The sequence below is a fragment of the Ricinus communis genome, chromosome 2 (genome assembly GCF_019578655.1).
Source record: "Ricinus communis isolate WT05 ecotype wild-type chromosome 2, ASM1957865v1, whole genome shotgun sequence".
In the NCBI taxonomy this organism is placed as follows: Eukaryota; Viridiplantae; Streptophyta; class Magnoliopsida; order Malpighiales; family Euphorbiaceae; genus Ricinus; species Ricinus communis.
This window is the reverse complement of record NC_063257.1, coordinates 20,966,654-20,989,240: the sequence shown is the minus strand read 5'-3', so window position 1 is coordinate 20,989,240 and position 22,587 is coordinate 20,966,654. Positions and strand designations below refer to the sequence as shown.

Genomic DNA, 22,587 nt, shown 5'->3' with positions numbered 1-22,587 from the left:
GTTTTGGTGAAAACACAATGGCAGATTTGAAGGTGTGGTCCAAACTGGAATACCATAGGAAATTTAGAGGAGTTTGGCATAATCCCATAAAAGGTAAATTTGACTGAAAAATACTCTTTAAGTTGTTTTATCAATGGCCTTAAAAATGAAATTAAGATAATTGTAAGGATATTTGGTCCTAAAAGCTTGCAGCAGGTCTATGCACTGGCTAGATTACAAGAGTCTTATATATCTGCCACCAAACCCCAAACGACTTACTCAAGTCAATTCTTTCCTAACCAAATAACACCGCCACCAAATTTAAATATTGTTGCTACCAAAAACATCAGTCGCATAAACTAAAAAAACCACCTCTATTGCCTACCCCTAATAGCTTACTGATAGGCTATTTACGTAGCTACAATCTAAGACAGTGAACCTATCGATGCGGACTAGCACAAATGGTAAGTATCAAGGTTGTATTCTCAGGAAATGGTGAACCTAGACCTACTGTAGCGTCTTATGTTATCTAACCTAAAGAAATCAATGAAGTGTTGTTCTATGATTAATTATGAACAGACAAGTAAATAAATGTCAAATTATCTGAAAGGATTTAGGAAAACTCTTAAAGGAAAAGCAAACCCTAGGGGACCTAAGTTAATTGAATTTTTGTAAAGATAGAGATTAAACTAATTATCAATTGCAATTACCCGTGGATGAAGTCTTAATTGAATTCGGTCTCCCTCTCGAGATAATCGAATTCCTAAACCTAATAACCTAAAGTTGGAATCTCTTCCTAACGATCGATTATTCGATTAGCATTAAGGTTTAACCCGCCTCTATTAAGCTTTGTTAATTCTTAATCCGGCTAGTCAATTACCCATATCTCTAAGTGATTATTAACCAGTTCTTGCTATTCAATTTTTCGATTACTAAACGAATCTCTCAATTACATAAAGCAATCTAAATTCCACAATTCACAACGTCTCATGAATAAAGTGACTTCTCATTAATAATAAAAGCAAGAAGAATCAAGAATTGACAATCAAAATCTCATAATATTAAGATCAATCCAACAACATAGGAACCCCAATTGGGTTCAACAATTTAGCTACTCATACTAATAAGCATCACAAAATAAGGAATAAAATCAGAAAAGTAAATTAAAGGCATGTACACCTGTCTCTTTCAAGTTAGATGAGAAACCCTAATTTTCCAATTCAAAATATCAAACCCTAATTTGCTTCTTGAATGCTCCCAAATCTTGTCTTGATCTTTAAATCGATGTTGAAACAAGTGTAATCCTTCCTTCAATTGATGAAATTGATCTCCCAAAGTCGACAATTGAGGTCTGAAGACAAATGATTTAAGTTCGTATAATGGAAATCAAGTCAGAAAATCGAACCCTAATTCACCAAATCGTTTTTGCCTATATAGTCCCTTGACGGCTGGTCAAACTGTCTTTGGTAAATGAGCGAGTCCGGGCCGTCTTGAACCTCACGATTCAGTTCTATTGACCTATTCCAAGCCGTGCCCTAGCCGGTGCTAAGCCACCACGGGTCATGGTGGAGGCTGTGGTGGCTACGGAAACCGTGCCAAAATGGCACTCTTGGGGGCAGCTTCTTGACAATTCAGCACGATCGGAGTCCAGGCAGTGCTCAACCACGCAATGCAAGTCCTTGCTCAATTTGATGGATTCTAGTCTTTAATTGCATGTATTTCCCTCGATTGTTGATAATGTCCTTCGACAATGACCTGAAATGTGAAAGGAACCAAAAAACAGGTGATTCTAGCATAAAACAAGATAATTATGCACAAGAATGTAAAAAATTGGGCATGTAAATATGTATAATATGATGCCTATCAAATCACCCCACACTTAAGCTTTTGCTTGTCCTCAAGCAATCAATAACTCAATACATGCACAAGCAACAATCACCCCTCAGAATACATGCTAAAGTTCACAACTCAACCCTATTCAACATATAAAGAATGAAACTCAAGTAACTAACAAGTTATACACCTTTAAGAAAGAGCTATAATGATATCGTCTCGAAACACAACTTACATAACAAATCAGCATTAAAGACTAAGAACCATTGCCTCATAGGAATCTCTCAAACCACTCATAGTGTTTACAGGTAATAAGGAAATTCCCTCAATGCAGCTGCACAAAACCTGTTTACCATAAGCTTGCACATAAATCTCATCTTCGCTACTGCGAAATAATTGAATACCAAAATCAAAGGGTCTTTTCAAGGGTTGTAATGAGGCTGAGGTAAAGGTACGAATATTTGGATAGAAATGTAAAGTATACTGAAAAATTATGCACTTACTTGAACTGAATGCTTCAAGAACTGAGTGCTAAACAATAAAAGTATTTACTAAGCCTTATTTGAAGTAAAGGATGCTCACAAGAGTTAGATTCAGAAGAGCTAAAAGCTAAGAAGTAAGTAATAATTTTTTTTAATATATACTATGTATATATATTACAGCAGCTTATGTAGGAGCTTTTGTGGTTATTGACATAAACAATAAGAATAAATATCCAATTTTTGGATTGAAAGGAGCATCAAAGAATGACTGAAAAGATTAAGTGAATTAAAAACAATGTTAGGCACTATGATTCTATAAATGAAGAAACATAACGCATAATTACTCAGTATACAGGGTGAAAGGAAAGACAGATGTAAAGGAAGAGGGAAGTGAACCTTCCGAGTTGCATCATTAAGCCTCCTATAATCGATGCACACTCAGAATCCTATTACCGTCCGTGTAGGTATCAGCTCATCCTGCTCATTTCGAATTACTGTCATGCCTCCTTTCTTCGGCACAACCTGCACAGGGCTCACCCAAGAACTGTCAGAAATAAGGTAGATTAATCTTGCATCCAGGAGCTTAATTACCTCATTTTTCACTACTTCCTTCATGTTTGGATTAAGCCGCCTCTGTGGCTAAACTACTGCTCTATAGCTATCCTCCATAAGAATCTTATGAGAACAGAAACTTGGGTTGATCCCAGGAATATCAGCAATTTTGTAGGCAAAGGCCTTCTTATACCTCTTGAGCACATCTAGAGTTTTTGCTCGCTCCTTAGGTGTTAAATCTGCTGCAATAATCATCGGTAACTTTTCTTCCTCATCCAAGAATCTATAGCTTAGTAGGCCAGGGGGTCCTCAAAAGAAGATTTCACTTTCCGCACTTCTGACTTGTCAAGAGAAAGAAAAGGATCAGTAGAACAGCTAGGCTCAGTAGCCAATAAACTAGCGAGCTGCTCCAACACTTGCTCGTTGGACAGCTCCTCATCCTCTCCTTGCAAGGGTACCTGCAAAAGATCATCAAGCAACATTTCCTGTAAGTGAGACTCAACCAAATTATCCACAATATCAATAGAAAATACAACATCATCATGGTCTAAAGAGTGTCTCATAGTAGTCGCTAGGTCGAAGGTGATGGTCTCATCGTCTACCCTAAGTTTAAGCTTTCTATCACAAACATCTATTACAACCCTAGATATTGCGAGAAAGGGTCTACCTAGGATTAAAGGTACAATACTCACCTTCTATATCCATAACTATGAAATCTACAGGAAAAATAAACTTATCTACCTTAACAAGCACATCTTCAACTATACTCCTAGGAATCTTTACAGTTCTATCAGCTAATTGGATGCTCATCCTAGTGGGCTTAGGTTCATTCAAACCTAATTTATCAAACAGACTAGTGGGCATTAAATTTATACTAGCTCCTAAATCAGCTAATGCACCACTAATAGGCAAATCGCCAATGACACAAGGAACAATAAAACTCCCTGGATCTCTTCTTTTGAGTGGCAGCTTGTTCTAAAGAATAGCCGAACACTCCTCGTTCAGAGTCACGAGTCCCAAATCCTCCAACTTTCTTTTGTTGCTCAAAATTTCCTTTAGAAACTTTGCATACTTCGGGATCTGCGAAATAGCTTCAACAAAAGGCAGGTTAATCCGCAGTTTTTTAAACAAGTCAAGACACTTACCAAACTGCTTATCAACCTTCTCTTGCTTAAGTTGAGCAGGGTAGGGGACTGGTGGCTGGTACTCTCTTACAGGGCTCTTCTGCCTGTCTTCCACCTTTTCTCCTCCCATTGTCTCAGGCTCGGGCTCCTGCCTAGCTTGCTTATCCTACATACAAACATCCTCATCATCAGCTAAAGGTAGAGAGCTAGACAATTGCTTACCTGACCGCAAGGTGACAGCCTTGCAATGCTCCTTAGGGTTTAACTCTGTTGTGCTAGGGAGCGATCCTTGTGGCCTCTCATACATCATCTTAGAAATCTGCCCAATTTGACTCTCTAAATTCTGGATGGATGCCTTCTGATTTCTAATGGGACTGTTTGTCTGCTGGAATCTCGTCTTTGTCGACGTGACAAACTTCATCATCAGCTCCTCCAAGTTAGATTTCTTTTCGGGTGGTGGAGGGGGCTGTGATGGTATAACTTCTTCTTGGTTGTGGTGGTAGCGATGCGATCTCAGCTTCAGTGGACCACAGGCGTTATTATTTCTCCACCCGACATTTGGATGGTTACGCCAGTCGGGGTTGTATGTGCTGCTGTATGGGTTGTTCTGCTGTCTAGGGGCATTACCCATGTAGTCTACCTGTTCTATGTCAGCAGAAACAATAGAGGAAGAATTATTACTAGAAGCAAACATACCTCCCGCATTACAGTTTGCACTGTAGTGCAGGCCACCGCAAAATTCACAGCTTATTTGGGCTGCATGAACCGGCATCTGAAGCTGGTCTAACTTTTTAGTTAGAAGCTCCACTTGAGCTGCTAAGGCTGCTGTGGAGTCTAATTGGTTGACCATTCCTTGTTTGACCGGCCGAATCTTAGAGGATTGCCACTGGTAGTTGTTCGTGGCCATCTCCTCTATCAGGTTTTATGCCTGCTCCGGCGTCTTGCTGTTTAAAGCTCCACCTGCTGCAACGTCCACCATTTGCCTCGTAGCAAGGTTCAAACCGTTGTAAAAGGTCTGAAACTGCATCCATACCGGTAGACCGTGGTATGGACAACATCTCAACAAGTCTTTATACCTCTCCCAGTTATCGTACATGCTCTCGTCATCCATCTGCACAAAAGAAGAAATGTCATTTCTCAATTTAGCAGTTTTAGCCGGAGGAAAATACTTGTAAAGAAATTTTTCGGCTGATGATTTCCAGGTTGTAATAGTGTGCAGTGGAAAGGACTCATCGGTAATAATCTCAGCCGGATGGCATCATCGGTAGTTCCATTTATCTTGAAAGTGTCGCATATCTCCAAAAAGTTGGCTATATGGGCATTCGGATCCTCACTTGGCAGCCCCCAAAATGCACACTCTGTTGTACCATCTGGATCACATTTGGCTTTATCTCAAAATTGTTAGCTGCCATCACCGGTCTGAGTATACTCTTTTGTGTCCCATCCAATGATGATCTAGCAAACTCGTACATTGTTCTGTTGGCGTCTGCCGCGACATTTCTATTGTGATTCTCCATCTCTTCTGGTTTATTAATAGGTACCTCAACCTCAATCTCCTCCTCTTCTAATTGTAAATGCTTCTTTAAAAATTCTGAGGGATCGTTATGGGTTAGATAAAGGCTCTATAAGATCAGAGTTTGAGCTACTGGTCATAAACTACCTACAAGTGGAATGTAGCGACCATGCATAGGCCGAACAAGGGTTTTGTGGGGCTTTTTACAAAAAATAACATTAGATAGACATATACTTACCTCTTCGAAGTCTTTTTGTATGCAAGTGATGTTTAAATACCTATGTTTTGACCTTCTAGGGTGATGCAGTGTCCATCCAGTTCGCCGAAAATATTTACGGTGCGCATGAGTGGTTTGATGAGCTTCCTAACTCTGTTCAGGCTAGGATTGGAGACACCGACTTTTGTCGATTTATGGCCACACTCCCATCGGTTACTGGGAGGGTTGATCACACCTCCGTCTACGCTCTACTCGAGAGATGGATGGACACGACTCACACTCCGGTTGGTGAACTAACTCTTTCTCCTTTTTCTTTTTCTGCTTTTACTGGTATTTACTTCTCTAGCACGCTTGTGCCTTTAGACAATGTGATCCACCACCAGCGTTCTGATGTCTGGGAATGCTTTATCACTGACTTACTCGGGTTCTTACCGACGTTCAAGAACTCATGATGCATCACTTATCAGTGCATCGCTTTCTATTATAGGGGCTTCATTCCTCGGAATGCTCAAAAAGTTGACCACATGGCTCGAGCTTTTCTAGTGTACCTCTTTGGTACAACCTTGTTAAACTTTCATTATCTAGCTCCTTTACGTGACTTGGACTAGGTATCTTCTTATGATCGGAGGGTCTATGACTTTCACATATCTATACCATCAGATGGACGTCACTGTTAGAGATAGCAAGAGGATCTGTGGTTTTTGGCATGCGATCCACATAAGTTATGCTTTGACTTTTTTTCCTTAGTTCCTTTTTATATAGATATCGTGCACATTGACTCTTTGTTCTGCAGGTTTGGGCCTTAAAGGTCGGCCTTTTGGCGGGCTCACAGCCCCATCTACACTTCAGGGGCTTTTCCTCGCCTGAGTCGCTCGGGCTCGAGCAGGACTGTCACAATAGAGTGGTCTCAGGTTCACGTGCATTGCATGTGGATCAACTCCTGAGACATGGTAAATACAATTTAGTAGTTATATTCATATTTTATTTATATTGTTACTTACCTTTTCTAGTTTACAGATTCTGAGTGATTGGTTGGGAGAGCGCAGCTAATGGGAGCCTTATATGCTGTCTGCGGCTGACCTTGAGCAGAGGAAGATCCTACTGGCCAGTCCTGCCTGTCAGGCATGGTATTTAGGTGAGAGGATCTATGGCTGGGAGTGAGGTCCCAATATGCGTCGAGTCCCATTATCTCTTCCTCTTTCCATGTTTTGGACATCAGACCTTGCTGAAGATGATCTAGCGGAGTGTTTGACTGGGTATGATGAGCTTGAGGACCTTACCATCCGATCTCATCTGACGAACTATACCTCGTTCATTCCTCAACTGTTGGGGGCTGTGCCTCTTGGCGATAATGCCATTGCTCAGGTATTTTCTCAATTCACTTAGGATTCTTTTTTTTTTGTGTATTGCTTTTTTATTCATTTATTTTTTACAGATTGTTAGCCAGGCTCCTGCTACTTGTGAGCTGACTGAGGGACGGTCCTCCCAACATTGCAGGCCTTCCCATGTTGCAGGCTCTTCCACTAGTGTGGCTTTCGAGGCACCTCCTACTGCCATATCTGATGTGGTTCCAGGGATTGTTTCATTCCCCTCTGATCTGATGGTTTCATACTAGAGCCCACTCGATGTGATGGAGCACCAAGTTGCCATGGACCAATATTTTCCTCCGGAGTTCATTCTGAGCACTTGCACCCATGTAAGCTATTCTTTTCTTCTGTGTTTTCACCTCTTTGTTTTCTTGAAAGGTTAGTGACATATATACAAATACAGGTTCAAAGAGATCAGTTCGAGCACGTACATCAACTGGTCAGGGCCGCAAGGAGATGGTTCTTCATCTTTGGCGAAGACTGGCGGGTAAGAACCAAAATAAATTATGAGAAGCAAAATGTATGCATGTATGAATTAAATGTGCTAACTAATCTCCTTTTGGATTTTCAATAGAGGGACTACGAGGGATTGTAGGGGCAACTGGACGACCGATGGCGTCAGCTTGATGCTCAACAGTGTCGGATCAATACGCTGACCCTTCAGCTATCAACCTTGCAGACCCAAATGATGGATATTGAATCGGATGACGAGATGGAAACTTCGGGAGGGAACTCCGGTTTCTGACTCTCCTTTGTATTTTCCTTCTGATTGCTTGTAAAACTTGAGATCTTATATAGACTTTTTATCTTTTGAAGATATAAAATATGGTTTTGGCTTTTGATTTCTCTCCATTTTGCTCATTTCATTTTAATTTTGCATTTGTATGATCTTGTGTGCACCAAAAATCAAGTAAACTCCCGAAAAACTGCCAAAACGGGCTAAATCAACTGTTTGCTCAGCCAAATCGGCTCTGTATATATCCAATTGACTATACATAGTACTGATCAGCTCTGTGGTTGCAGAGTCTGATTTAGACACTGATTTGAGGCCTATATATACTGTGAGCCCTTCTTACTTCTTTATACACGATTTCACACTATAAAAGAAAAAAATATGTCTCAAAAAAGTGCCAAAGGCCTACAGATTCTTCTAAGAATCCTAACTGGTGATGATTATATCAAACTTGGAAAATTCTATCTTTCATCTTTCAAGGCCATGCAACACGCTACACTTGATTATAATTCCTCCACTCTGTTGTTAGCTTATGGTGCCCAAGAGACCATGTATTTAGATTCAACAGACAAGAGTAGTGCCTTATAATTGAAGAATTTTCTACTATTCTTGGTATTCCCATAGATTCTACACATCCCATTGCCTTTCAAAACTCAACGAGCCCTTACTAGTGGATTGATTCGACATGCCCCTAGTAGAGGTACTTTCCCATTCTATGGGCGAGTACATTACTCTTGCTGTGAGAAGAAAGAGAAGGGCACGCCTTTTTGGATCCGGATGCTGGGCTTTTACTTTTATGCCAATTTTTGTTGATTTCTCCTCAAGGATTGGGAGATATCAGAATTGCTGGCATTATTGATCAAGTGGAGCATAGAGCAGATCCAATTCCAGTTATCTTGGCTAAAACCATCATTGGGCTAGAGATGTACAAAACCTATAAACGGTTTGGTGGCAACCTCGTTCTCTTACAAGTACACAGCCAAATATCTTTTCTTTCACTTTTCTTTTGCCTTAACTTTTGCTTAAGCCGTCCTTTTGAGTTTTCAACTTAGCAGACTTTTTGTCTTAACTTTTGTCTAAGCCGCCCTTCCGAGTTTTCAACTTAGCAGACCTTATTTTTGCTTAAGCCGCCCTTTTGGATTTTCAACTTAGCTTTTTCTTTTCTTTTCTTTTTGTTTCCCTTTTCTATTTTTATTTACCTTTATTTACAGATTTGGCTGCAGGAGAAGCTTCAGATACTGTTCATCCCAAAGGATATCATAAGTACGAGCCAAAGCATGTGTAAACTCGTTCTGTCATTATCCCACAAGGTCATGATGGCTGGATTTCCTAGATGAAAGGTGTGTCATACACACTTATTTGTTGGACTTGTCCTTTGTGGAGAATTAAGCAGGTCACGCTCATAGTGTACGATGATTATGTACCCTTATCTAGACTACGGGCATCCATCTTCTACACTCCTTTGAGATTTTGCTGTCAGTATGGGCAAAAGCAATGAATCCTAGAATTTCTCCTGAATTTGAAGGCTTCCCACTCATATAGGATTTCTTGGATAAGATCGAGAGATTATGGCCCCGCTAAGACGTAGAGTGGAACTTTGATTTCGGGGGTGATCTGACCACCAATGACAACTTCAAGGCCTGGGTTCAGCTTCAAATTTCCAATTCTCCTGGCTTTGCTCGATTCAAGAGGACTCGAGAACTAGCTGCTCTCTCTAAAGATGCAAATGCAGATGGGAAGAGGATGAGGAAATGATTATGCTTATTTTTAGATCTTATTTATTTTGCTTAGGACTTTTAGTTATATTTTTCATTCAGTTAGCATGTAAGATGATAAACAGACACACATATGTTTGATAACAATTCTAAATAATTTTATTTATTTAGTAAAAAGCCCAGATAGGTACATTTTGATTTCTCACGATATAACTCCCATCATCAGCCAGTCTTTTAAGATTTTCTAGCTAATTATTTTCTCTTTTTTACCATGACTTTTGCCTAACTAGCCTTTTCGGTTTTCCAATCAATAGGCTATTTTTTCTATTATTCTTTTTATTATTTTTTACTATACATGGTGTTTCTTGAGATGATCTGTGTTGATTGGCTCAGTGAACTCGTTCCCTTCCAGGTTTGAGATCTTAGCTGCACCTTTAGGTAGGATCTTCTTTACTAAGTATGGGCCTTCCTAGTTTGGCTTGAATTTCCCTCTCGTGTCGAATGGGATGGGTCTTATATGCTTTAATACTAGATCATGAGCTTTGATCTTTCCTTGCTTTACCTTCTTGTTGAATGCCCTGGCTATCCTTTTCTGATATAACTGCATATGGTATAGGGCTTTCATCCCTTTCTCATCAACCAAAGCCAATTGCTAGTACCTTTGCTCTCTAATACAACTCTCAAAGATTTTAACTCTAACTCAACTAGCAAAACTGCTTCAGTCCTGTAAACCATAGAGTATGGTGTTCGCCCAATTGATGTTTGCTCGATTTTTCGATATCCCCACAGTGCAAAGGGTAATCGAAATGACCAGTCCTTGTGATTCCACACTATCTTTGAAAGTATTTTCTTCAGATTCTTGTTAGTTGCTTCTACCGCTCCACTTGCTTGAGGTCAATATGGAGAAGACTTGTGATGCTCGATTTTGTATTCTGCTAGCAGGTCCACTGTCTCACCTATGAACTGTACGTGTTATCCGTCATGATGTGATGTGGGACCCTATATCTGTAGATAGGTTCCTTTCTATAAATCTAGCCATTTTCCTTGCCCCCATGGTGGTGAATGACTCGGCTTTAACCTACTTAGAGAAGTAATCAATTGCTATAACTATGTACTTGTGACCATTTGAAGGAGGCTTTATTTCTTCGATGATGTCGATCCCCCGAGCTGCAAAAGGCCAAGGAGACGTTAAGTTATGCAGCTCGGTTGGAGGCATGTGACTCAAGTCACTGTATAGGCTGCATTATCGGCATCTTCTCACTAGAGCTATGTACTCCTTTTCCATTGTTAACTAGTAATAGCCTTGCCGCATGATCTTCCTGGTTAGAACTATGCCGCTCATATGAGGCCCTCATACTCCTTTGTGTATTTCCTCCATCACTACCTGAGCTTCTACTTTAGTTACACATCGTAGCTGTACACTCGACACCATTCTCTTATACAAGACTCCCTCATGGCTGATATAGTTCTTGGCTTGAATCCGTAGCGCGTACATTTCCTTGGCTGTCGCCTCTTCTGGATACTCCCTGCTTTCTATGAACTTATTCAGATCATAGAACCATGGCTTCTCTTTTGGTCCCATCTGAACTTGCATTATCCAATCCCCTTGATAACAAGGCGCACCTGATTTCACGATCACTAAAGGCTTCATTAAAAGTTGCGAAGGATTGACCCATATAAATGACAGAGTAGCCAAGGCTAAGTAAAGGATCAGTGGCTTGCCATCCCTTAGTGGCTTGAGTATCGGTGGCTTCATTAGATACTCCTTGATTCTATCGAAGGCCTTCTAACAGTATTCATCCCACACAACTGGCCGATGTTTCCTTAAAAGCTTAAAGAGAGGGTCACATATCATTGTAAGCTTGGAAATGAATCTACTAATGTATTGCAAACATCCTAAGAAACCTCTGACCTCTTTCTCTATCTTTGGCACTGACATCTCTTGAATGGCTTTGATATTGTCCACATCGATCTCTATACCCTGTTGACTTACTATGTGCCTTAACAGCTTCCTTGATGTGATTTCGAACATGCTCGTCTTTAGGTTGAGTCTCAAGTTATATCTTTCCAGTTGTCCTAAAAACTTATCAAGAGCCTGAAGATGTCCTTCCCTTGTTTCAAACTTTACCATCATGTTATCAACAATACACCTCCACCTTCTTGTGCATCATGTTATGAAACAAGGTAGTGGTTGCTCTCTGATAAGTTGCCCCTGCGTTCTTTAGTCCAAAAGGCATAACCTTGTAGCAGTATGTCCCCCACTCAATGATGAACAACGTCCTTAGCTTGTCCATTACTGCCATCATGATTTAGTTGTACCCGGAGAACCTGTCCGTAAAGGAGTACATCACATTCACAGCAACACTGTCAACTATTACATCTATATGGGGAAGAGGAAAGTCGTCCTTTAGGCATGCCTTATTCAAGTCCCCGTAATCCACACATATTCTTACCTTACCATCCTTCTTTAAGACTAGAACAATGTTCACTAACCATTCAGAGTAGTCAACCACATCGAGGAAATTGGCCTTAACTTGCGTATCAAGCTCTTCTCCTATCTTTTCTCCCCATCCTGGTCTCAGTCTTCTCACTTCTGTTTGACCGGATTGATATGCGAATGAGTCGGAATATGGTGCTCTGCTATTTTCCTGTCTAGACCTGGCATATCGTCTCAGGACCAAGCAAATACCGCTTTTCTTTTTTCTATTATTTTCTTGAATTCTCTCCTTCCTCAAGAGTAGAATATTCTGTGGATTTGCATTTGTGCCTAAATTAAATGAATCAACTTGTATGGAATTAATGTCAAACATGCATATGTCATGATTATCAAAATGCACACTATCATCGGAAAAAATACTGCATAAGTAAGCAAAATCATTCATATCATTAATATTAAAGAGAAAAGAAACATCGTCCTTATAAATGTCGGACGTTATTACATCATCATAAAATACATCAATCATATTATTCTTAATAAGAGCAGCTAGTTCCTCTTAGCTTATCTTTTCCGGCTGAGTGGTAAGCTCTTCTAGCTTCAGCTCTTTTATCTCGGTGGTCACCTTCTCTCGGAATTTCTTGATACTCAACTCGACCATCCTATCGACAATTAGATTTTTAAAAATCTCAAATCTTTGTACCTCAGTCGCAGCTACACTAACAGGTTCGGGCTTCCCAAAGTAGGGCTCGTATTCCTGGACGAACACGTCTTTTAGAGTCTTACCCCTCGGTTTGCCCTCGTCTTCTTATTCAGAATATCCTAAACCTTACAGAGTCTTCTGACTTTTGAAGTCTGGCAGCTCCACAATACCCTGCCGATTCTTTCCTAGCCCCATTGTAGGCATGAAGTTCATTCTCTTGAACATGCTACTTACTTTAGGATCCATGTAGTCCTCATAGAGAACAGCCACTTAGAATCCAGTAGGGGCATCCACTTCTTTAACAGCTTCTTGGATTGCTGAGACAACCTTACCATCAGTGTTGATGGTGACAATCTCGCCTTTATGAGAGAATTTCACTTTCTAATGTATTATGAAAGGGACTTATACTAGGGCATGGAATCATGACCTTCCTAATAACAGTGCAAAAGTTATCGAAATGTCCAGGACGGTGAACTGCACCTAGGATTCAATAGGACCCATCTTCACCAGCACTGTAAACGTCCCTTCTACATCTCTTTTAGTCTTGTCATGGACCCTTATGACCATGTCTGATGGTTTTAGGCCCTTCGTCGTCATCCCTAGTTTAGGGAGGATGCAAGAAGGAGACACATTAATAGCTGACCCATCATCAACCATCACACATAGGGTTCTGTTCCCTTTCACTTATTCTGCTATGTAGAGCACCTTGTTGTGGTCTCTTCCCTCAAGCGGTAGGTCTTTATTCGAGAAGGTGATCATTTCAGTGGTCTTGTCATTTACCATTTTGATCATCTCCTCGAGGGTAGCTGTTGTGCTAACACTTATAACAGACAAGACTTTGATCAGAGCTTTTCTGTTGTCCGATGAATGCATCAGCAGTTCCTAGATAATAACTGTCTTTTTCTCCTTCCTCCACCGTACTAGCAACATGGCATCCCTGTCTTCAGGTGTTTGCTTCTCTTCCTTTAGCTCTTGTACCCCGACTTCCTTACGCTTTCCCGCTGATTCAGTCTCGGAATCACTGTCTGCCCAGATGTGCTTGGCCTTATCGTCTTGAACTTCACTCTCATCCCTAGAGCTATACCAGATGTCGACGGCCATGATTGACTTCCTTTCCCCTTCTTTCCAGACCTTTAGGAGACAAGGCTCACAAGTGGCTTGATCTTCATATGATCTCCAACCACTTGGCACAACATCCTTAATTCGAATATTAGCCTTAATTCGAATATCAGCCGAGGATGGCCTCAAATATTAGACTTTGAAGTCATATTTTCCCTCGGGCTGCCCAAGCAAGTCTTCACACTCATACTAAGGAAGTTGCTTAACCTCCCATTCTCTAGAGTCGATTAAGTCCTGAATCTCATGCCTGAGACGGTTGCATTAGTCCGTCATATACCCGAATGCCTGGTGATACTCACAATAATAACCATTGTGTGCCTTAATGGTTAAGGCTTAAGCTTCCCACTCCATTTCATGTGTTGGAACACTACAGATAGTGGTGCCCCAATTCGGTGAAGGTTCTTTGTGGGATATCTAGTTTGGCTTCTGGCTCGGTTTGGGGTAGGTCTACGAAATAGTTCATGATCTTTTCTTCACTGAAATCAGGGTTGATCACGGACACTTAGTTTGGGGGTGGTGTGCTGTTGTAGTTTGGTAAGGAGTTCCTTCTAGTACTGGGTTGGTCAGGATTAGTGAGCTTTCCAGCATAGATAAGGTCCTGAATCTCCTGTTTCAACCAGATGAAGTTATTGGTGTGGTGGCCAGGTGCTTGGTGGAACTTACAGTAGGTGTTGGGTTTATATCCAGGTGCGTTTGGTTCAGTGGGTTCTTTAAAGTGGTAGGTTGGAGCATATGCCATTCTGAACCAATCTCACAAAGATCTTAGAGAAAGTTGCTTGAAGTTGGAGAACTTCCTCAGTTGTTGCACAACATGCACATCTAGGGTCCTACTCCCTCCAGCCTGGTAGTTTGCCCTTTCGCCGGTTCTTACGATCTTTCTTTTATCATTTTCTATCTTCTCGACCTGTAGCCCGTCATCATACAGATCCATAAAGGTCTTAGGGCTCATCATCTGCAACCTTTCCACCCATCCAGGAAGGACGTTTTGGACCGCGACATGAACTTGGTCCTTTTCAGAGGGCTTGTTCTTCATCAGTGCCACATTATTCCTCCATTTGGTTAGGAAATCAGAGAATGACTCATTTGGTTTCTGCTTAGAACTAGGCCTAAGCCTTGAAATTCAATTAGATTAGTGGGCTTTGACACGTTTAGTTAGGTTTTGAACTTAGTTAGGGCAGAAATTACCATAAATGGGCATTCTCATAATAAGTAGTCCAATAGACTTAAAGGCTAGAATGAAAAGAGCATAACATGTAATCGGGCTACAATAGGTGGGCCTTATACATAATTGATTACTAAAATTAGATTAACAACTTAAATACGGGTTGGATTTGAATAACATGAGCTAGACTTAGGTGTATTATGTGTTGCTCAACCAAATAAGGAAGTTGGCTTCCGGATCCATCTCTGGACTCTGTGGCTTAAGCTTCTTTATGGAATCTGAGTAAAGCCATTCATTAGTAAAAGTGTCCCGGTGATTTCCCGGGTGGTGACTACTATCTCCGCTAGTCTTAGTGATTAGTTAGCATATTCTCGATTAGGTTGAAAAACCTTACAGTGCCGTAGTCGCTAAAGACACTTGGGTGTGCGCCTGAAACCACCGCCCACATTGCTAGAAGCACTTACTTTTGAGTCTTGTTTTATCTTGATTTCACCTTAAATTGAGTTTAATTTGTTTGTTAAAGTTTGTTTTCAGTACTTTTTAGGCATTTGGTAAGCTTGCATGACAAGAAGAAGTTTTGGCATCAAAATTGTAACACCCGGAATTTTTATATATTTAATAATGAGTTTTTATTTAAGTTAATTTTAGCTTCATTATTATTGGGTTTAATTTGAAATGATTTAATGCAAAATTTAATATTAATCAAATAAATGAGTTATTTTCTATACCCAATTAGTTTGAAATTTTAAGAAATTATTCAAGTAAATTATTTGAGAAATGATTATATTTTGGTTATTCAAATTTTTCCCAAATGCATATTTATATAAGTAAAATTATATATTGGAAAATTATGATAGAAATTGTAAGGGATGTTTTTATAAAAGAATTTTGAGAAAATTGGTATTATAATTGATTAGTAGTATTAAATTTTGAGTTGGAAATTGATTATTTAATTTAATTGTGTATTTTTAATAATTCGGATTTGGCCCAAATTAAATAGTTAGGGGCTTAATTGAAGGCTAAAAAGAAGTTTGGGGGTTAAATTGGAATTCTGCAGGATGGAATTGTAAGTAATTAAGAAAGTTGAGGGACTAAATTGTAATAAGGAAAAGTTCGGGGGCCTAATGTCGATATTGAAAGGAAAGAAAATCGGGGAAGAAGAAAGGAAGAGAGAGAGAGAGAGAGAGAGAGAGAGGGAGCTGCAGGCGTCGGTGGCAACTCGGGTCGACGGAGCTGGCCAGCAGGCGGCGTCTGGCTAGCGGCGTGGCGGAATCGCGAACGTGTGGCGGCTGCTTTGAAGCCGTTCGGCGTTTCGGCCGATCTCGGTGGCGATCGGCCTCCCCTTGGAGAGCTTCCTTTAGCGGCGGCCAGTTGGTTTTAGTGGCCGGAGGAGAGTTCGGAGAAGTGGTGGCGGTACTGTTTTTTGGTTTTTCCGGCGAGCTCCGGCGGAGGATGGACGATCGGAGGACGTATCCCGACTCTCCTCAGCTCAAGCTTCGCGATGGCACTGGTTTCGTGGCAATCGGGCTCCGTTTGCAAATCGACGGCCGTGATCGTCCGTAAATCTCTCCGGACGATCGGGTGTCAGATCAGAAAATCGGAAGAGGGGATCGTCATCAGCGCGTCGTTGTGAGTCCGATGGTGTGTCCAGATCGTCGATCGGACTTCGGCGGCCGGAGGCGAGTCGACCGAGCGTCTCGGTAAATTTCTCTGGCCGTTGATCTTGGAAATCCTTTGATTTTAAATTTGTGTCTATTGGTTTATATTGAGTATTTGATGATATTTGTGAGTCAAAAATGATTGTCGGTCAGTTGCCTGCCTCGTATTTTGTGCTGTGTGGCGAAGTCGGGAAATAGTGAACTTTGGGGACCCGACTCCCGTTGTTTAAATTGTTGGATATTTGGAGTGTTTTTTTCTGGCAGGTCCTGGACCCGTTTTTACGGGGGGTAATGTCCGTGTTGTAGGGGAGGTTCTGCCGGATTTTCGGTAGAATTCTCCCGAGTCGAGATTCTTAGACAGTCAGTCCTAGGAGTCTAGACCTAGGATTAATGACCGATTGTTTCAGCGTTTTAATAAATTGTTTTCCGTGACTAGATTGTCCGTTTGTTCGGCTCGCTCCAACCGAGGCACCGGAGCAGAGCTAGGAGGTCGCCCAATCCTGTGAGTTAAAGTCATTTAATCATTGCACTATTGCTAAGTCTGATTTAATATGCTATTTTGAAAGTTTATGCATAATATGGTTATTAGTATCGCAACGTAAATAATTTCACTGGACTATTAATTATTGAAAATAAAATAAATATTATTATTAGTAACGTTATAATAATACATATATTATTATTTTATCGACACGAATTGCATGTTGCCTTATCCTAAATTTTTATTCTTTATTTCGATATGTGTTGAATGATTTCATTAAACAATGATATTTATTAAATGTGATGATTGCGTTTTGGAAAATGTGGCTTTCGTAGAACATGCCACCTGGTGGGTTGCATCAGGACCGCGTGCGCATCGGTAATGATCATGGACATAAGGTTATTATGGATTTGTTTGCCTTGATCGAGCATTGCTCTCTGGGCTGAGTTCAGTTGATTGCCGGAGTTAAGGTCCTTGATCGAGCGATGCTCTCTGGGCACCGACTTATTTGGAATTCAAGTGTTCAGGCTGGAGGTAAGGACCCTGATCGAGCTTGCTCTCTGGGCGCCAGACCTGTTGGATTAAGAGAGCCGAAAGGCTATTAGAATTTGGGGTTAGGGTTCTACTGAGCCACTCGTCCCGTAAAAGTAAAAATATATTTTTATTTATTCATTTATTTATTTATTATGGTATGATTATAATATGGATTGTATTTACGTGCATGGTTGATATATTGATTCGAATGATTAATATTTTCTGTGAAGAAAGTAATAGGGTATGATTATAGTATGATTGGTATTTATGTGCATGGTTTGATATACTGATTTGAATAATCTATGTTTTCTGAGAAGAATGCAATAGTCCCCAGATTATTTGATCTTAACTCACTCTCGGGGTAGCGATCTCATTTTTATCGCTTTTCGATTCGTGACCTAGTCCTCTCGCGACTCTTATTCAGTAACCGACTCCTTCATCATCGGGTGATGTATTTGATTTGGTATGTAAATTGGTAAATCTTAGATTCTCCGCAGTAGTAATAGTAGATGTATCAGTTGTAAATTTTCTGAGTTTCAGGTCTCGCCTAGTTTTTCTGGCAGACCGAAGTATTTATGTAGAATGTAGCTGTTAAGATAATTTGTGGTTTTAATAATATAAATTTAAGATGAGATTTGTTTAAGTCAGTGAGTGTCAGGCTTACTACGGGTTTCGGTGGCCTTAAGCCTACCCATTCCCTAGTGCCGGTCATGGGCCCACGGGTGGGGTCGTGATAAAAATACACGAAAATCAGCCAAGGAGCACTTGTTTATCAAGGGATGGATAATCATATGGGCACAACATAGGAAGAACTTGCCCGTGCAAACTTCCCACGTAAAGTGTAGAAATTAGCAGCTTGAAGAAGTGAATGACAGGGGCAATGCGCCCATGCAGCTTTCCCGTGTGAGATGTAAAGAATGGTAGATTGTCCAAGACATGACATTGGAAGAGGACATGCCCGTATGCCCTTCCCATGTGACCAGAGAATTATTTCAAGAGCAATTTTGAGCTAAGGACTCCACGCAGCCGTATGGTGCCATGTGGATCATAAAAACACACTATTTAAAGGAACTTTTAGGGTTGTTTGAAGGGAGTTCCATCATTTTATTCATTTCTAGAGAGAGAAATAGTTAGAAACTTCATTCCTTTCATTTTTAGGGTTTTGATTAGATATTTTTCATGGAAGAACATCATTTCCTTCATTGCTTTTCAAGATTGAAGATTTTCATTTCTACTCTTCCATAATTAGTTTGAGATCTTCTTCCCTTAATCTTTATTTCTTTATTGTAATATCTAGGAACTAATTTTCTTGCTATTTGGGTTTTGATGAACCTTAATTTGTTTTATATGGATTGATTCAAAGTTAATGCAATTAATCTTTTCCATGAGTCGTTTTGTTCCTTTGATTGCTTAATTATATATTTCAATTAATAAGTCCACATATTGATTGAGATTTGTTTTAATAAACTGATGAGAGATAACTTTTTATGAATTGATCACATCTTAGGGATTGAGGATTAATTGGGATACTAGAGATGGATCTACAAGATCCTTTGGTTCAATACTTAATCTTTATGTATGACCCAAGTTAGTGGATTTGAGAAAAGATTCCTTTCCCCCCTCTTAGAAATTAGGGGTTAAAAAGGTTAACCCTAATTTTGTAGAATGTCAACTGAAATTTTGATTTGAATTAATTGTTGTTTGTTTCATGAAATACTTAACCTATTAGGGGGATTCACTACTTAAATAGGCTTTATCCTTAATAAGTTTACCAATTGTTTTAAATCTTTTTTTTTCAAGATTGTTTTATTTTTGAAATATTACTACACCCAAACAACATTCTGATTGCTAAACATTAGTATATGATTGAAGATAGTACTCACAATTAGTGGAACGATACTCTTATTCATCATTATATTACTTGATATGATCAGTGCATTTTGCTGTATCTGGATAGCTGATGGGCTACTTATGCAACCTACACCTAAGGCAGTGAACCTATCGATGAGGCCTAGCACTAATGAGTATTAAGGTCGTATCCCTGGAGATCGGGTGAACCTAGAGTTACTACTGTTCACTATGTTATCTAGTCTGAAATAGAGTGTGAGAAGTCTAAATTAACTAACTAATGATTATGAATGCAAATAAATAAATGAACAGCAATTGACAATCGAAAGACAACCGCAACAAGAGAAACAAACCCAAAGAGGACCTAAGTGATGGAATTCTAAAGGTTGATTTTATAAATTACCAATCTTACTTACCCGTGCCTAAATCCTGGATCGAACTCGGTTCCTTTCTCGAGCTCACCGACTTCCTAAACCCGCACTAACCTAATGGAATCTCTTCCTATCAGATTATTACAGATTAGCATTAAGTGTGATTTAGATCTATTAAGAGTTGTTAATTCTTAATCCGGTGAGTAAATTAACCTTATCTCTAAATGTTAACTACCAGTTCTTACTATTCAAATTCCAGTTGTAAAAAGCATTTCTCAATGTCAAGAAACAACCCAAAAGACAATTAATTCAACGTCTCAAATTAACTGAATCAAACTTTATTACTGATTAGCAAGAAGATTACAAGAATGGCAAATACAAATCTAACAACTAAGCACAATCCATCAACAATAAAGACCCCAATGGGTTCAAAAGATCTAGCTACTCATGTTCATAGTTAAAGCAAAGTAAGAAACAAATAAGGAAAAGAAAATTGAAGGCATGTACACCCTTCTCTTTCAAGTTGGATGAGAGACCCTAATTTTCCAATCCAAAATATCAAACCCTAATTTGCCTCTTGAATGCTCCCAAATCTTGTTTTGATCTTCAAATCGATATTGAAACAAGTGTAATCCTCCTTCAATTGATGAATTTGATCTCCCAAAGTCGACAATTGAGGTATAGAAAACAAGTGAATTGAGTGTGTATATTGGAATTAGGTCAGAAAAATCAAGCCACCATTCACCAGATCGAATTTTTGCCTATATAGTCTCTTCAGCACGGCCGTGGTCAAGCCTGTACTGGTCAACACGGGCAGAATGCTGAACCTAAGGATTCCGCTGTGTTGACCACTTCCAGGCCATGCCCAAGCGAGTGCTGAGCCACCACAGGCCGCGGTGGAGGCCATGGTGGCTACATAAACCATGCCAAAAGGCACTCTTAGAGGGCAGCTAGTTGGCAATTCAGCACGGCTGGAGTCTAAGCCGTGCTCAACCCTCAGGGTGTTAGTCCTCGTCCAATTTGATGGATTCTGGTCCATAATCATGCGTATTTCCCTAGATTGTTGATAGTGTCCTTCGAAAATGACCTGAAACGTGAAAGAAAATAAAAGACAGGTGATTCTAGCATAAAACGAGAAAATCATGCACAAGAATGTAAACAATTGGGCATGAAAATATGTGTAGTATGATGCTTATCAAAGCGCGCATCAAGTTTTTAGCGTCGTTGTTGGAGACTCTTTTCTATTGTGATATTATTAGTAATTCAAAAGCTAGTGATTTAGCAATTTTATTTTTCATTTGAATTATCTTTGTTATGTTTGTGTTTTCTTTAGGTACCTGAATCTGTGTATGACCCGAGCTAGTTGGAAAGAACTTTGAGGAAGTAGTAAAGAGAAGGACAAGAACGAGCTTCAGTCGAAACAATGGCTTAGTTACCGAATCAGAATCAAGAAGGAGAACCAAACCAAGAAGGAGAACAATTAAGAATGGCAGCTCCACCTAGGGAGAGAACCACGCTCAACCCTTAATAGAGCTACATCGAGTATTATGAGGCTGAATATTGCAGTAAGCAACTTTGAGATCAAGCCCAACATTACTCAAATGATGCAAAACAATTACATGTTTGATGTTTACCCAATGAGGATCCAAACATTCATTTGGATGATTTTCTAGAGATTTGTGATACCTTCAAGATTAATGGGGTATTGCATGATGCTATTTGGTTGAGGCTATTCCCATTATGGTTAAAAGATAAGCCAAAGAAGTGGTTGAAATCATTTCTAGCTGGGACATTTATGACCTGGAATCGGCTGGCTGAGAAATTCTTGAAGAGATACTTTCTACCTTCTAATACGACCGAGTTGAGGAATGATATAGCAAGGTTTCTTCAATAAGAGAATGAAACTCTATATGATTGCTGGGAACGTTTCAAGGATTTACTGAGGAGCTGTCCACACTATGGTTTACCTAAAGACATTCTCTAATGGACTGAATTACGCAAGTGAACAGTCGATTGATGTGGCAGCAGATGGATCATTAAATAATAAGACTCATGAGCAAGCTATGGATCTTATTGAGGATATGGCAGTCATGAACTATCAATGGCAGAATCCAAGAGAGTAGGTTTGAGTGAAAGGGAGTGAAATTCATACGGTAGACCCTATGGTAGCTGTAAATGCATAATTAAAGGCCATGAGAAAGAAGATGGATGCTTTGACTATGTCTTCAGCTGGAAGACAAGCACAACTTATGACTTGTGATTAGTGTGAGGGTGGGCATCAAAGTCAAGATTGCCAAAACAACAATACTTTCACTAAGCCGGAGCACGTTGATTATGTGGAAAATCTCCTAGGCAGCAGAACAATCCCTACAACAATATCTAAAACTTAGGGTGGAGAAATCACCCGAATTTCTCTTGGGGGAACCAGATTCAACAAAGACCTCCACCCTAAAGTTTTCAGCAGCAAAACCAGCAGCAGGCTCCTCCTAGAAGGAGTAATCTAGAAGGGATGATGGAGAATTTTATCTCAGCGTCTGAAATAAGGTTTCAAACTACTAATACTGCTCTTAGAAACCAGCAAGCTTTGATTTAGACTTTGGAAGATCAAGTGAGGCAGGTTGCAAAGCTTTTGAGTAAAAGGCCTAAAGAAAGTTTGGCGAGCAATATAGAAGCCAATCCTAAAGAGCAGCTTAAGGTTATTACATTGCAAAGTGGTAAAGAGCTAAAAACTAAGCTGAATGAAGTAGATGAGAATTATACTA

General features: G+C 40.0%; 1 protein-coding gene and 2 non-coding genes across 3 annotated transcripts; 1 reads left to right on the top strand and 2 right to left on the bottom strand.

Moving 5' to 3' along the window:
* Positions 1-5,007: 5,007 nt before the first annotated feature.
* On the top strand, positions 5,008-5,114 carry LOC112534409. The gene has a single exon (XR_003078699.1). It is a non-coding gene; the product is annotated as a small nucleolar RNA R71 (small nucleolar RNA).
* Positions 5,115-10,866: 5,752 nt separating this feature from the next.
* On the bottom strand, positions 10,867-11,646 carry LOC107261029. The gene is made up of 2 exons (XM_015717532.2): positions 11,421-11,646; positions 10,867-11,138 (listed from the first exon to the last, which is right to left on the bottom strand). The coding sequence occupies exons 1-2, from the start codon at positions 11,644-11,646 to the stop codon at positions 10,867-10,869; spliced, it is 498 nt and encodes a 165-aa protein (XP_015573018.2).
* Positions 11,647-21,683: 10,037 nt separating this feature from the next.
* On the bottom strand, positions 21,684-21,790 carry LOC112534406. Its single transcript, XR_003078696.1, has one exon. It is a non-coding gene; the product is annotated as a small nucleolar RNA R71 (small nucleolar RNA).
* Positions 21,791-22,587: the final 797 nt, after the last annotated feature.

Bases quoted from the DNA above. Each gene is read 5' to 3' on its own strand.
- LOC107261029 (XM_015717532.2), bottom strand. From the start codon at position 11,646: ATGGTAAAGTTTGAAACAAGGGAAGGACATCTTCAGGCTCTTGATAAG. The intron at 11,139-11,420 runs GTTTCTTAGGAT...TCGTGAAATCAG, and splicing joins GATAGAGAAAGAGGTCAGAG to GTGCGCCTTGTTATCAAGGG.